The 16,675-nt window shown below is 32.2% G+C and overlaps 1 protein-coding gene across 7 annotated transcripts in view; it reads right to left on the bottom strand.

Moving 5' to 3' along the window:
- LOC143041919 (uncharacterized) overlaps positions 1-16,675 on the bottom strand; it is a 40,782-nt gene that overhangs the window by 1,289 nt on the left and 22,818 nt on the right. For 4 of the 7 annotated variants that reach the window (XM_076214053.1, XM_076214054.1, XM_076214052.1 and 1 more), the window contains 3 exons: positions 1,607-1,808; positions 1,300-1,365; positions 883-975 (listed from right to left, as the gene is read on the bottom strand). In XM_076214053.1, coding sequence (XP_076070168.1) covers positions 883-975; positions 1,300-1,365; positions 1,607-1,808 — 361 coding nt within the window. Of the gene's footprint in view, positions 1-882; positions 976-1,299; positions 1,366-1,606; positions 1,809-3,049; positions 3,113-6,609; positions 6,673-7,774; positions 7,841-8,122; positions 8,150-8,634; positions 8,700-15,130; positions 15,301-16,675 lie in introns of those variants that run through there. The other 3 variants (XM_076214058.1, XM_076214059.1, XM_076214060.1) reach the window with 3 other exon arrangements.

Genomic DNA, 16,675 nt, shown 5'->3' with positions numbered 1-16,675 from the left:
ACTGTCGGAACGTAATCCTATCACGGTCCGCTCTATCGCATTGCAAACGGCTTTGTCTGGTCTCATTCATATTGTTTTCTGTAATTGTCGGGACTCTGACGTGGGTATCATTGACGAATTTAGAATTAATAACAAGACTGTTTCGGAACGGTTTCGGCAAAAACGGTTCGCAATCTACAAGATCGGGATGAAATCTGTACTCAATCGGCAGAAAAACAGCAATGAAAAATTACTCCAGATCATTTCCGTTCCACAGGACACCGTCCCGAATACACAGGACACCGTCCCAAATACACAGAACATTGTTAGGAATTCGATCCGATACAGTAGAATCTGTCACGACATAGGCACGATTGTAATCCGACTAGACAAAATCGGCTGAGTTTCCCCGAATGTTACGGGACGCACCTAACTATCGGGGTGCTTTGCCGAACTATTCGGACCCTTTCCGACCAGTAGGAATCTGTTACGAACTGAAACGACTGCATTCAGACAATAATAGGACATTCCAGATAATTGAGGATACTAATCCGACTTTTTCACTTTTCGTGTCGTTTTGCTGTCTGATCTCAAACGGGAGCAATAATCGGCAATGTGTGAACCCCGCATTACTGTAAATAAAATCCGTTGACATTACTGAAAGGGATCAAATTGAGTAAAATATTATTATAGATAGCTTCTTATTTGCAGTTTATTTCTAGGTGAAAGCAAATTTTAAATTAACTGGTTACCTGAAGTAGTATTTGGATCATATAGTTGTAGGCTATTACAAGGGTGAATAATGTGAAAATAAATCTGTCGTTTTTTCAAACTATGCACACTCGATCGTGCCTCCTAAAAACTAAATACATCTGTCAATCATCTGTAAAATATAATACTTACCTTACGGAGAAGCGGAATATACTTTGATGCATTTGTTTTTATGGAATCCTTTACAGCTTTTATAAACCCTTCTATTTCATCGTCGCTTAGACCCTACAAAGTAATATCTTTTTTATTATCAACTTGTATGTTGTCATAAAACTTTGAAACTAATACAGTTGTCGGAATTTAAGACATTTTAAAAATTTAACAGTGCAAAAGATTGTTGAATCAATTCATAATGAAATGCCACAATAGTTAACTGTTTGATAAAATGTTTTCTTTAACTTTATTTGATCCACAAAAAAAACAAAGAGAACCATTTTGATTTAACAATTTTATTTTCTCAATATGTTAGTTTTTTCTTGTAAAACAATGAACATGAGGAAAGCCTTGTCCCATTTTAATATCTCCTATCAATACATATCATTTTCTTACATGTACAGCGCTTCTGTGTCCCGACAGCTGCTGAGAAACATCTGCTAAACATGTCTTATAAATCTCCTACAAGAAATTCCAAATTATGCGAATTTTCAATAAATGGAGATATAAATTTATTTTAAAAAGTAACGATATTAGTGTGTGCAGACTTAATCTTTTATTATAAGCATTTTTCTTTTTGACTTTTTTTTTTTACCATGATGTACAAAACAATAATAAAACAGTGCATTTATGTACAAATGTAGTTAAATTCTATCCAAATGTAATGAAGCTGTATCCGAAATTATTAAACACATGAACTTACTTTGAGAATTTTAATAAGAATTTCTATTATTTCGATTTCTGTTGATTTCTTGGAATCCTTTAATTCGGAGTAACCGTCAGTCCATTCGTTTTCATACAACTCACTAAACTGATCACCAAGTTTCATTGGTCTGTTTGGATCATTTAAGTCAGTTATTGCTGGATTATTGTCACGTAATTTTGATCCCATTACCTCACTCAATCTAAAACAAAAACAAATAACCAAATATTCTTACTAACAATTGATCTATTTGAGAGAGTACATAGGACTTACATATAAGGCTCTTTTTTTTAGGAGAACCATGCATTATATTAGCTATTCTCAAAATCGAAACAAACAGATCGTGATAGGAAATACAAGCACGGGAATATCGTATCAATTTGGAGATATATATCCCGTATGCAGGTGCTGCTGGAATGTTGCTACTTAGAAATGGAAAGTTCACAATTGGAAAGCTAATATCATCTTTTTTGTTACAAAGATTTATTTTCAACCGACCCCACTGTCTATTTCTATGATACAATTAAAAAAATGCAAACTTTGAATTTCACAATTTTCAGTGACAGATGCTATAGTAAACCTCAACCTATTTGTATTAATATAGAGTTTTAGCTTTAAATGAAAAAGCAATAATTCATGTCAAACTTGTCTCATTGGCAATCATACCACATCTTCATTTTTATACTTTGAACTCTTCAAAGGCAAGTGTTAATCAAACTCATCGTCTAATTTAAAATTGACCTTTTTGGAAAAAAAATAAAATACATTTACCATTCAAATCTTTTTATCTAGAGCTTAACTGACTTTCATTTTCAGAAACATGTTTGGTCTGCATAAAATTATATCTAACTTTTAAATTATTTTTTTTATCATAAGGTACACCTTTGCGATATATGACCTATTTAGTATGTCCTAGCCCTATTTCATATTTATGTTCTTCGATATTTCATTTATTCAAAACATCAAAAGATTCAATTATATCTATTATACATGCAGTCCCCATCAGGGACCTATTCAAAATTATATGCTGAAATGACAGTCATTTATGTTTGAAATCAGAATCTTAAAACTTATAAAAATTACTAAATGAAAAACATTTTTGTTTTTACCATGGCATTCATATGTACTGGTCGGTTGAACATAGATAACTCGATTATGAAAAAAGATAAAATTGGCCACTGATTTATTTTGGAAAAACATTAAACGAAAGACAATTGATGTATGATATTTCTATTAAACTAATCATTTCTGAATATGGTCTGCATCTTAGTGGTCTGTAACTATTGAAACCACAAAAATGTATAGCTGATTAACATAAAATTAAGGGGCAGTAATTTGATGAGAGTTTAAAATGAGGCATGATTAACATATTTATGTCAAAAAATACCCATATGAATTATAACTTGTAGTATCCTATTATGACATAATATGTAGCTATATTACCTTGTTAATGCATCACTCTTTTCTCTTTGTAACACGTTGATCTTTTCTTCGTAATCCTTAAGCCTTAAGAGAGAGTAAAATAATCAATATTTACATGAAATATAAATGTGATCAAAATAATATGTGCAACTTCGTAATTACATTATAGTCTGGAAAAACGCGGGCTTTTAACAAGCTTTTATATTAAACTAAACATAATTGATGTGTACATTCAACATTCAAGTATTTATTTTTTTTGTTATGGTTTCGGTTGAATAATGAGTTTTGTCTTAACCATTGTTATGCAAAAAATTCTAATATTGCCTTTTAATACCATCATTGTCATATTCCCGAATGGGACTTTTATACTGAATGTAAATTTGCATTGGTGTGCGGCGTGGCTCGATGTTTTGCACATTCAATATTCATGGATTTATTCTTGATGTTTCTGTTTTCGTTCGGTTAATCTATTATGACTGATCGCTTTAGTCGGAATAATTAAAAAAAAATGCCTTTCCATACCATCATTGTCATGAAAATGTTTTGACGAATAATGTGAAAATAATTGTATAAAGTAAGCGCGTGACTATTGTTGAATCCCTGTGGTGTTTGTCGTTGATTGAATATGTTCTTTGATGTTCTGCAGTTTGCATGTTGTGTCGACAATTATATTATTTGTACGTGCGTTTAGCTGGTATGAATATTTTTGCGTGTATTGTGCTGGTTTATTTTTGTTCCGTAGTGTTTTAGCGATATTTTTTAACATTGTCATAAAGTGAGGTGTTTGACATGCCATTAAACTAGATTAATTTTGTTTCTTTCTAAAAATGTTCTGTACCGAGTTTATATATATGTTCCGGACCATATGAGTATCTTTAATAGTCCCATGATGACGCGGTGTGTCAGTGTAAGATCACTCCGATGGCCGGAGGCCAGAGGGTGATCTAACACTGACACACCAAGTCCGAGTGGGATAACTATTTTACATCCCAGCTGTTTTAGATTAGACGAAAAACCATTTACAATTCATAAAATCTAGTTTAGAACGCCACACAACCACAATAATATACTTTATACATTACTAGATGATTTATACCCTTTTTGACCCCCCGAACACGATGAGTAGATATCAAACAATGTCAACTCGTCCCACTGGCCAATCGGCCCAACCTATATCGCCACTTTATGAAAAAAATCGCCCCACTTTTGTTTACCGACTCGCCCCACTTTTGAAAAAGTGTATAATCAAACTTAACAATCTCTGCAACTCACTTATTAACGATAAGGGTTTAAACCCCACTGAATAAAGGTCTAACCCCACTTTGAAAAAGTGTAAAATCAAATTGAACAATCAGTCTGAAAACTCACAAATTAACGTAAAAGGTTAAAACCCCACTGAATAAAGGTCTGCCAACTCGCTCCACTTATAAAAAACATTTTGCTTCCTTTAAGTATGTTAAATTACTGATAGTTCGTATCCAGTCGTCCTGGTGTAGTGGATGTGTCGTAGCTTGATATGATAAAGGTCTTGAGTTCGAATCCCAGCATATACACTGGATTTTTTCTACGTGAATTTTGATAGATAGTCGTTTCCGTGTAATTGTATATTTAATTATAAGTTTTATAGTGGATTTGACATTCCCGCCAAAATGTTACAGAACAAAGGAAAGCATGCATAACAAAGAAACTCAAACTAGGGTGATCTGGTAGGGGTGATCCGGCTCAGATCACCCCTGTTAGAACAAAGGAGCTGGGATGTAATGACCATACGCGTATGGTCATTACATCCCAGCTCCTTTGTTCTAACAGGGGTGATCTGAGCCGGATCACCGTATGGTCATTACATCCCAGCTCCTTTGTTCTAACAGGGGTGATCTGAGCCGGATCACCCCTGCCAGATCACCCTAGTTTGAGTTTCTTTGTTATGCATGCTTTCCTTTGTTCTGTAACATTTTGGCGGGAATGTCAAATCCACTAAAAAAATTATAATTAATTTTACGGAAAAGACTATCTATCAAAATTCACGTAGAAAAAATCCAGTAGATATGCTGGGATTCGATCTCAAGACCTTTAGCATATCAAGCCACGACACATACCACTACACCAGGACGACTTGATACGAAATAATAGTAATTTGACATACTTAAAGGAAGCAAGATATTTTTATTAGTGGGGCGAGTTGTGAAACCTTTATTCAGTGGGGTTTTAACCTTTTACGTTAATTTGTGAGTTTTCAGACTGATTGTTCAATTTGATTTTACACTTTTTCAAAGTGGGGCAAGTCGGTAAACAAGATTGGGACGATATTTTTATAAAGTGGCGATATAGCGTGGGCCGATTGGCAAGTGGGGCGAGTTGACATTGTTTGATATCTACTCATCGTGTTTGGGGGTCAAAAAGGGTATACATCATATAGTAATATATAAAGTATATTGTTATGGTTGTGTGGCGTTCTAAACTAGATTTTATGAATTGTAAATGGTTTTTCGTCTAATCTAAAACAGCTGGGATGTAAAATAGTTATCCCACTCGGACTTGGTGTGTCAGTGTTAGATCACCCTCTGGCCTCCGGCCATCGGGGTGATCTTACACTGACACACCGCGTCCTTATGGGATAACTATTAATGACCATATGGGTATACTAAATCGGTAATGACCATAGGACTGGTATAAAATGTGTTTAGTATAGTATTGACCAGTGAGTAAAATTTACTATATGAAACTGTTTATTTTTATTAAGATAATTGTTTAATTAATTAATTAATCGACCTTTGATAGCGTCTTCTCAATGACGTGACAACTAGAAGGATCATACCTTATTAAAAGTAAAGTCTTAACAGTAAACGTGTTAATTACCCCGACCATACGCGTATGGTCGGACCATATGAGTATATACCCATATGGTCATGACCATACGCGTATGGTCCAAATACTCATATGGTCCGGAACATATATATATATATATATATAAATGCAAGGAATATGGCAGTTGATCTCAAATAGTTCGTTTGTATTTGTGTTGGTATTTGTAGTTTTTTTACACTTCGATGTTACTGTTTTTCCTTGGGTTTCGTCTTATAGTTGATGTGGTTCCGTCGGTTTTAGTTTGAAACCCGGATTTGTTATCTCTCTTTTCAACACCGATATACTACTGTTGCCTTTATTTTATTTACTGAGAGAACATACTTATCGATCAATACTTTGTATCTCTTATCTTTTAGTTGCATGTATTTGTTTTGAGCTAAGTACTAACGGATCAATCCCCTTTCAAATGAAATTTATGGTTTGATTGTGTCTGGTACTTTCTGCAAAATGATTTGTCGTTCTTGGTTGTAGTTATAAATCAGGTTTTTCCTTTTCAGTTCGAATTGTTTCAGATTTTGAGATGTAGGGACATTTCATAACTTACTATACGGTAGGAGTTTGGCTTAGTTGTTTATCAAAAGGTAAAACAGGTAAAACATCTTTTTTACAAATTTGATACTTTTTAATGTCTTTCAGTTATTTAAAATTTCAAATGTATTTGCTCCCTCCTAATTTGGAAAAATATTAAATGTTGGTCCACAAAAAGCAATACTTGCATTTTTGCTTGCATGTTGTATTCGTTCCGAAGTGGACCAATCTCCCTTTTGTATTCTTGTAGTCTGAAAAACAAAACACAAAATCTCTCACTTACAGCTTATTCAAAATATTATGGTCATCAAAAGATTAGTCAGTTCGTTTGTCCAGTTGTCAATGATGTTTTAAATAAACTCATCATACATACCAGGACTACATTTTGTATATACGCCAGACCCGCGTTTCGTCTACAAAAGACTCATCAGTGACGCTCGAATCCAGAAAGTTAAAAAGGCCCAATAAACTACGAGGTTGAAGAGCATTGAGGACCAAAATACCTAAAACTTTTGCCAAATACAGCTAAGGCAAGCTATGCCTGAGGTAGAAAAGCCTTAGTTTTTCAAAAATTCAAAATATTGTTAACAGTTAATTTATAAATATAACCATATCAATGATAATTCATATCAACACAAAAAGTAATATAGCATTACACTTAAAATTGACACCTGAAAATTTAATTTAAAGAAAATACGGTAATTTCCTAAAAAAAAAAAAGAATCAACCAGTTAATATGCTTTGTAATGTGTGCCATAAAGTGAGATAGAATTTCCAGCATTCCAGTGAAGAGTCCCTGCTTGTCATCTAAAACGATATTTAATTAAAGCTTTCATACATATGCAATCTTATTCGTGACAGGCTCATAATACATGTTGTATTGTTGAACAGTTTTGTAACAGTGGTGTAATACAAACTGGAATAAAACAATCAGTTGGAAATTATTTAACTAAACTGATTGTACACATTCAACGGATTTAGTATTACGACGTTATAAAGGGTGTTATAAAAAAATCATTAGAATAACAACATATAATGATATAGTATTGACAGGCTGTATGCTATAAAGCTAATAATAGTACCGATACAAGATTTATGTTTAAAGTAGGTCTTTAAAAAACATTTTGTATCTCTGTTACATTAAGTAAAGCAGACAATCTGATATAAGTAATACGATACTAAATTATGAAAGAAACCTTTCTTTCAAGTCACATTGTTTAGCCTTTTCCCTCGTACTTTAGGCATATCACCCGCTATTTATCTTGTATTCATTTTATCCATGCTAGAAGGGAAAAAAACGTATTATTTCCATCTTTATGTTTGTACAAAACGTTTAACACTACTTAAATGTACCTTATATCAGTTTCAATAAGTTTACTGTCGTTATCTGAGTCATTTTCAATTGTTACCATCTGCAGTCTGCAATTCCATCACAAAAAGTACATTAATATGTAATCTGAATCTTGAGTTCCATATATGATAAGTTATAAAAAGATTTTCAGAAATTTGACTTTTTTATTTTATGTTAGATTTCATGATGTAACAAACTCCTTGATTGGTTTAAGCTTATATCAAAATAAGGAGAAAAGGTATGAAAAATATGCTTATTAATAGGACTGAAAGATGCACGATAAAGAGAAAGATAGGATTGCAAAGTATCTCTTTTATAGAAAATAAGTATAGTAAAATAAAACAACTTACTTTTCTTCGACCTTTTCCTTTTGATACCTAGAAAATCAAAAATAGTAACAACAAATACTATTACTTCAAGACTTGAATCCGTCTAATAAAGGCATATGTAATAGGTCGAATTGGTTCTCCGTAGAATCTAGGCAAACCTGGAATCCGAGAAATCGTTACAGAAAAAATGTTAATTCCGAATTTCACTGGAAGACTGATTGAGTGGTCGTTGGTCGCACTGGTATGTGAATCGTAGTGTGTTATGCAGTGTTTTGGTATTGTTGTTTGTCTTTTAGTCTTTTGCAATTTTTGAACTTCTTCTAATGTATTGCCCAATTTGTGTCTTTCATATCTTTTAGACTAAACAGTCAACTAGCCATTATCAATACTATATATAGGCTTGAAAATCTCTGCGATGTCCTTCCTCGCTAGCATATAATTACGTATTATTTTATAACATATAGTACATTATATGTAGTTGCTTAGTGATGTGGTATATCTGTGCAGCTTTTCTTTATATATAAATAACTTACGATCTAAGTAAAAAACGAAAATATTCGTACACTACATAAAACTGTTCAACAATCCAAACCATTATCTGAATTCAAATAAAATATCACTTTAAACATTTTCGTAACATCAGTAATGTATCAATAGTTTTGAAATACAGATTGAAGGTTACACATATATCAAAAAGATCGAAGTAGTCTAAAGGTGTATCATCACTTGTGCTTATGAAGATAATAAAATTAAGAATGGAAATGGGAAATGTATCAAAGAGACAACAACCCGACCATAGAAAAAACAACTGCAGAAGGTCACCAACAGGTCTTCAATGTAACGAGAAATTCCCGCATGGAGGCGTCCTTCAGCTTATGAAGATAAATATGTTTTAAATCCAAAGACCAGCGCTGAAGTTTGAATGGATTTCACAGTAGAGGACTATAACTCAATAAGTTATACAAATTATCCAATATGAAGAAATAAACATAACATATAATATCTGCTAAAATTTTATAACACTTTATAAAGTCAAATATTTGGCACCAAAACGTTTTCGTCCTCAATACGTCTGCAAAACTGGTTACATAACTATAAGTATGGGAAATCAACTAATTGTAGTCTTCCCGATAAAACTGAAATTAATTTCACACAAGTCTTTTTTCTAACATAATTTAAAGGCGACTTGTACTTGTGTCTACTTGCTTGTTGTGCTTTCAGCTTTATCTTTATCTTTATATGTTTTTGGTTTTACTTTTTGCAATAGATAAAGACCTACACAATTGATCAACCAATCATTATCTTTTCAAAAAGCAGTGTATTATCATTATGATCGTAAAGGGGGAATAGGGATAACAATAGAGCATTTTAGTCAAGGATTCTGAAAAATCATCAAATCCCGATACGTAGAAATCATTATGTTCGCAAATATGCAGATCATATCTCAACATCACCAACATACTTCAACCCCTCTTAATACATAACATGCAGAAAACATTAAATAATTGAGACATAAAGATAATGTTGCATTGGAATCCAGTCAGATATCATCGCCCAGTGACATTAAAGACAGACGACTCAATCTCTAACGACCAACTGTAAAATCTGTTCGTTTTTGTAATAAATCGCTATTTTTGTGTTTACTACTACCCTAGTGAGATCATCTTTTTTTCAAAAGAGAAAAGACAAAGAGAGAGCAATATAGAAATACAATAATGGAAAAGTGCCCAATAAATAATCACGTTGAATAAAATTATACGACTTCCACTCAAAGACTAGAGTTGCTTCTGAGTAGTTACGCTTCACGTGTGACACCCGTTGCTTTTCTAATGACAAAAACAACACATGGGACATTCTAATGGGGTGCAGCTATTCCACTATTCCAAAATGTTCATACAAATTATTATGGCGACTGTATATAAACGTTTTAACTATACCTTATACTATACATATACTTTATCCTCATTACTCTTCATTTATTAAAGAAAAACTTCTTAAAATTGAAAATGTTACACGAATGCGAAAATCTCGTACTTCTAAAGGATTAACAGAAATCGTATTGTCTTGATAGCCAACACATGCCCTTGACAGGTATACATTCTTAAAACAACACACCTAATGTTTGTGAATTTTCAGTAAATTTGAAAACACCTTTAGACAGCTAAGATTTATAGATCCCAAACTTAGATCCAACACTGGACTAAGTCGGGTGTGTCTATTTTTCTGTGTTGGTCTTTGCATTATGTATTCGGGTTTTGTTTTCTGTAATTAGTTAATACTTCAGTTTCATTATGTATATCTTTTATATTCACTTGATAAAATTTACTGTTTGCATAGCATAAATTGTTCTAAATAATAAGGATGTTCTTATCCCAAGCATAAAAACATAGCCGTATTTGACACAACCTTTTTCAACTTTTGATCTTCAGTGCTGTACAACTTTGTACTTTTTTCACTTTCGATCTTTTATATCTGGGCGTCACTGGTGCGTCTTGTGTGGACGAGGCGCGTTTTTGGCGTATTGAATTTTTAACCCGATGCCTTTTGTTATCTATTAATCATGTGTTTCTTTGTCTAATACGTTCTCCTATTTATTTGTATTGTAGTCCTGTAATATTATGTTGTCATTTCAATGTTATATTTAACATTGCCATTAAAGTGCGAGGTTTGGTATGCCACAAAACCAGGTTCAACCTACCATTTTTATCTTTAAAAATGTCCTGTACCAAGTCAGGAAAATGGCCATTGTTATATTATAGTTCGTTTCTGTGTGTGTAACATTTTAACGTTGTGTTTCCGCTGTGTCGTTTGTTTTCTCTTATATTTGAGTGTGAATTCACATTACTATAAGACGTGTCAAGGTAATTTTCTATCTCAAATTCATGTATTTGGTTTTGATGTTATACTTGTTATTCTCGTCGGATTTTGTCTAATGCTTAGTCCGTTTCTGTGTATGTTACATTTTAATGTTGTGTCGTTGTTCTCCTCTTATATTTAATGAGTTTCCCTCAGTTTTAGTTTGTTACCCCAATTTTGTTTTTTATCCATAGATTTACGAGTTTTGAACAACGGTATACTACTGTTGCCTTTATTTATTCCATTATTATGTGTATAGTAATGCTGCTTTTCATATCTTTCATTTTTACTAAGTGTTTGCGTAATTTTTCTGTTAAATTGTTCCTTTTAAAATTGTTTCACGATGATGACTGTTGTACCAATATTTTGACTATTTTATTTGTTAATAGAACGGAATTTGATGAGACTGTTAACAAACTGAGAGGTTTAGCGCTATAAAATCAGGTTTAATCCACCATTTTCTGCATTTGAAAATGCCTGTACAGGAATATGACAGTTCTTGTCTATTCGTTTTTTATGTGTTTTGTCGTTTGGTTTTGCCATGTGATTATGAACTTTCCGATTAGATTTTCCTCTGAGTTCAGTATTTTTGTGATTTTACTTTTTACCTGTCGATTACAAGGATTTTCATTGAGGAAACAGAGTTTGAATTTAATTCTTCGTGAAGAATGTAATAACAGCTTAAATAATGAGTAAACTTTTAAGGTCCGTCGTCAGTTTGTTTCTTGTGTGTTTGATCATCACTATGACAACACTCATGTTATTTGATTTGGTAATGGAAAGCCGTTATTTCCTTTTTTTTCTCTTTTCTTTTAAATCGAATATTTATAAAATGGCTTGATGGCATTACCATTGTTATTCTTTAGCTTCCCAGTCTCGTGCGTATACGTGAAGGGGATTTGAATGAACATAATTTGTTTATCTGAAAAATAAAGTCTGTTAAGATTCATCGAGCCAAAATTTAAAAAAAAAAGTCCTGTACCTCTGAACCAGACTGGACGCTTTAGCAATCGTTAACTCCAATATTCTTGACTTTTGTGGGGTGAATTGTCTTACTTTTATGGAACGGACATCATATTAAGATCACATTACAACCGTTCTATAAGTTCCAGCTTGTACTGTGGATTCATTTATTTTCGTGGGTATCAATTTTCGTGGATAGAGAAAAAAAAGACATCGTGGTATACGTAAATTCGTGGATCGCTGATTACAAAAAAAAGTAGATACGTAATTCGTGGATTTCTTTTTGATTTAGGAGATCATATAACCTCCTTGGTTTGATCAATAATAAAAGAAAACAAAAAAGAAGGAATTGATTGAAAAAGTTTTGAATTGTCAAAATCCTCGCTTGGTCATTCTAGGTTTTAAAAAGTGTTCATTGATAACTTCGAATACAATAATGGACAGAGACAACTAATTATTTGTTTGTTTTACAATTTATAAATTCTTGTCTGAATTCTATAAGGCATTCAAAACTTTATGATTGAAAGCTCATTTCCCTTATCACTTATAGGTTAGACAATACTTGGTCATGTTTTATGAAGATTTAAGCCCAAGGCGAAGCCGAGGGCTTAAATCTTCATAAAACATGACCAAGTATTGTCTGACCAATTTAGAACATATTCACACTTTCGAGTGACCTTACAAAACTATCCTTTCCCATTGTAATATTCGAACCTAAATAAGAGTTCACTTTTTATAATGAACTAAATATAAAACATAGGTAATTGATGATCATTTCAATGAATGAAATGAAATAGCACGTACAAAGTTTGTGAAGGATAAATTGTTTAATTTCTGCTTCAGGTAAATTTTAATCCTCATATATCTTTACATTTTTTTTATTTTAACAAGCAACACAATATTATATAAATCCCCTTTTTGGAATTTGATTTTTTTTTTAGATATAAAACTCTCTGTATGAATATTTGAATTCAGACCATTCGACATTAAATGCTTACTTTTTATTGATAAATTTAAATGTATTGCGTTTCTCCGAAAACAACCTTTTGCTTTATATATCAGCAGTCTGGCATTGTGTTTTTTTGATGGAGAGAAAAATAATTCCCTCAAATGTAAGGTATATAAGTTAAATAAATATCATTTTATGTATCCTTACCAATTTTTTGTTTGTGTTCTAATATTTGTACCATGAGAAAATGCATGAAATTTGGCAAAATTCAAAAAGTCCTGTACCTCTGAACCAGACTGGACGCTTTAGCAATCGTTATCTCCAATATTCTTGACTTTTGTGGGGTGAATTGTCTTACTTTTATGGAACGGACATCATATTAAGATCACATTACAACCGTTCTATAAGTTCCAGCTTGTACTGTGGATTCATTTATTTTCGTGGGTATCAATTTTCGTGGATAGAGAAAAAAAAGACATCGTGGTATACGTAAATTCGTGGATCGCTGATTACAAAAAAAAGTAGATACGTAATTCGTGGATTTCTTTTTGATTTAGAAGATCATATAACCTCCTTGGTTTGATCAATAATAAAAGAAAACAAAAAAGAAGGAATTGATTGAAAAAGTTTTGAATTGTCAAAATCCTCGCTTGGTCATTCTAGGTTTTAAAAAGTGTTCATTGATAACTTCGAATACAATAATGGACAGAGACAACTAATTATTTGTTTGTTTTTTACAATTTATAAATTCTTGTCTGAATTCTATAAGGCATTCAAAACTTTATGATTGAAAGCTCATTTCCCTTATCACTTATAGGTTAGACAATACTTGGTCATGTTTTATGAAGATTTAAGCCCAAGGCGAAGCCAAGTATTGTCTGACCAATTTAGAACATATTCACACTTTCGAGTGACCTTACAAAACTATCCTTTCCCATTGTAATATTCGAACCTAAATAAGAGTTCACTTTTTATAATGACCTAAATATAAAACATAGGTAATTGATGATCATTTCAATAAATGAAATGAAATAGCACGTACAAAGTTTGTGAAGGATAAATTGTTTAATTTCTGCTTCAGGTAAATTTTAATACTCATATATCTTTACATTTTTTTTATTTTAACAAGCAACACAATATTATATAAATCCCCTTTTTGGAATTTGATTTTTTTTTAGATATAAAACTCTCTGTATGAATATTTGAATTCAGACCATTCGACATTAAATGCTTACTTTTTATTGATAAATTTAAATGTATTGCGTTTCTCCGAAAACAACCTTTTGCTTTATATATCAGCAGTCTGGCATTGTGTTTTTTTGATGGAGAGAAAAATAATTCCCTCAAATGTAAGGTATATAAGTTAAATAAATATCATTTTATGTATCCTTACCAATTTTTTGTTTGTGTTCTAATATTTGTACCATGAGAAAATGCATGAAATTTGGCAAAATTCAAAATGTTTTTATTTTAATCTTGCTCTTTCATCTTAAATCAGTAGGCTATTTTCCCAAGGAAAACGCCTAAGGGGATTGTACACTTCGTTAGGGCAGCTTTTAAGAGTTCACTTTCATAATTAACTGACAATGAAAAGTCATTCATGTATAGCATTTCATAGTGCATGGAAAACCATGTACTATGAAAATTAGAGGGCAAAAAACTGACTTTTCTTTGGACGAGAAGGGGTGAGTATGTTCTAAGATATAATAAACAGTGATATAAGTATAAGGTTTGAAAATAAATGTTCCTGTCATAAACAATATAACCTACGGGCAATATCCCCGTACTTAATCCTATTGATTTTTAATCACTGGTAAACCAAACTATGACACGGTAATTAACAACTGGCAGTTATTTTCCATGAACAGTTTTAATCAATTTTAAAAAGTAAATTATCACTGATATTCGATATATTTATTATAGATTTAATCATAATACTTGTATCTTCTGTCAATAAAAAAACCGTGTTTTGTTATAATGTTTATCGCTAGTGAACACTATACTAGAACTGCATAACATAACCGGAAATAAACATTCGACTCGATACACATCTCTCGGGATTATTCTTCGTTGAATTCTTAAATTCGCGGTTCGCTGTGACCCACGAAACCCACGAAAATTGGTATAACACGAATAAAAATGAACCCACAGTATTACTTAGGTATGGAGCCTTTTAATCAACGAACATTAGAACCAATGAACCACCAAACTAATATGCTTACAGATACTAGATACATAACTTTTTTTGCATGTTTACTTACTTGTAGCTTTACGGACAATACACAATCCTTACCGATCCAAGTGACAATGGGCTAGTATTCGTTTTCAAAACAAGTCCAATCGAAACACAAGTGCTTCAAAGAGCAGTTCAGACCATTGAAAATACAAAATTATGAAAGCTTCCATATATTTTACTTCCTCAATATGTTGTGTAACCTTTGAAAGATAACTTAAAAATAGTTATCAATCCTTGGGTTAACAGGTAGGAATAATCTTGTCTTACATTAATACTGTATGTACAAAATGGCGACATCATGCCATACACTGCATTTTCGTAGACATATTCCCTTTTGTAATACTACCCCCATTTCTTAGTTGTAATACCGGGGTTAATAAGGGAATGGTCATTATTTATCAGCTGAGGGGGTCGGTTCAAATTTTTCACATAAATTTTTTTGTTGGCAACCCCCCCCCCCCCCCCCATCATTATTAAAAACCACAAAATGACCCCCCCCCCCTAAGAACAGAGTTTGAAAAGTTTGACCCCCCTCGAAAAAAAAATCCAATCAAATAAAAGTTGTGAGAAGGTGATGACTACCAGCTTCATTGTAACAGGCTTTGAGAAACCCAGAGTATAACAAAGAGTTTTTCTTCTTAATTTTTTTCTAAAATAAGAATATCTGACAATTGTATGTAGGACTTCAGAATTGACAAAATAAGCATTTAAATGAGAAAAAAATGTATTGTTATTTAAGTTGAACATTCATGTACAAAATGAAGTCATAGTCTTTACATATTGTTGTCCCTAACTTTGAAAATGCTAATCCTTAAATAGTAAAGCTATCAAAGGCACTATATGCACTATATATATATCAAACTAATAATTCTACAAATTTATTATAGATAACCTTCAATAATGATTTATATTCTATATAATGAATAAATCTACATTTGCTGTCACAGAATTATTTGTAAATGAAAAAAGTTAAAATATTAAAAAAAAAAAAAAAAAAAGAGGAAACATTTCTCGGATTTTAATTTTTCTCATCATATAATTATTTGTATTGCAATCCCAATCACAGGCATTTGTCTCTGAATTCTCTTTAACCTTTATACCTTAATTTGCTTAGGTATAAAGAAAAAAAAATCAGGATCCCAATATAGCAAGTGCAACTGGAATAACACATTGCAAATATCACTAATTTTATTTCAGGTGGAAATGTTTTTCAAAATCATAAAGTGTATTGTTTTGTATGTGTGAATGCCATGGTGCCCATTAAGCATTCTTATGAGGGTCATGAAGGGGTTTTGAGAATAAAGAAGAAAGGGTCAAAATAACAGAATATTTTTACCAATGACCCCCCCCCCTAAAATGCACCGACCCCTTCAGCTGATAAATAATGACTGTTCCCTAAGCACCTATGGTTAACAAAAACTAAAGAAAACAAAAAATATAACATAGTGTGCCCTTTTTAGTCAGGACCAGATAATACCCTACTTTTCCAAATGTCTAGATTATCGCCGAAAGTTAAAACAAATCCCACATCTGTACGAAACTGATAACGTAACAACATTGTTTGCAAAAG

Source organism: Mytilus galloprovincialis, chromosome 8, assembly GCF_965363235.1.
Source record: "Mytilus galloprovincialis chromosome 8, xbMytGall1.hap1.1, whole genome shotgun sequence".
NCBI classification, from domain to species: Eukaryota; Metazoa; Mollusca; class Bivalvia; order Mytilida; family Mytilidae; genus Mytilus; species Mytilus galloprovincialis.
The sequence above is the reverse complement of the archived record's forward strand: the minus strand, read 5'-3'. Positions and strand labels throughout refer to the sequence as shown.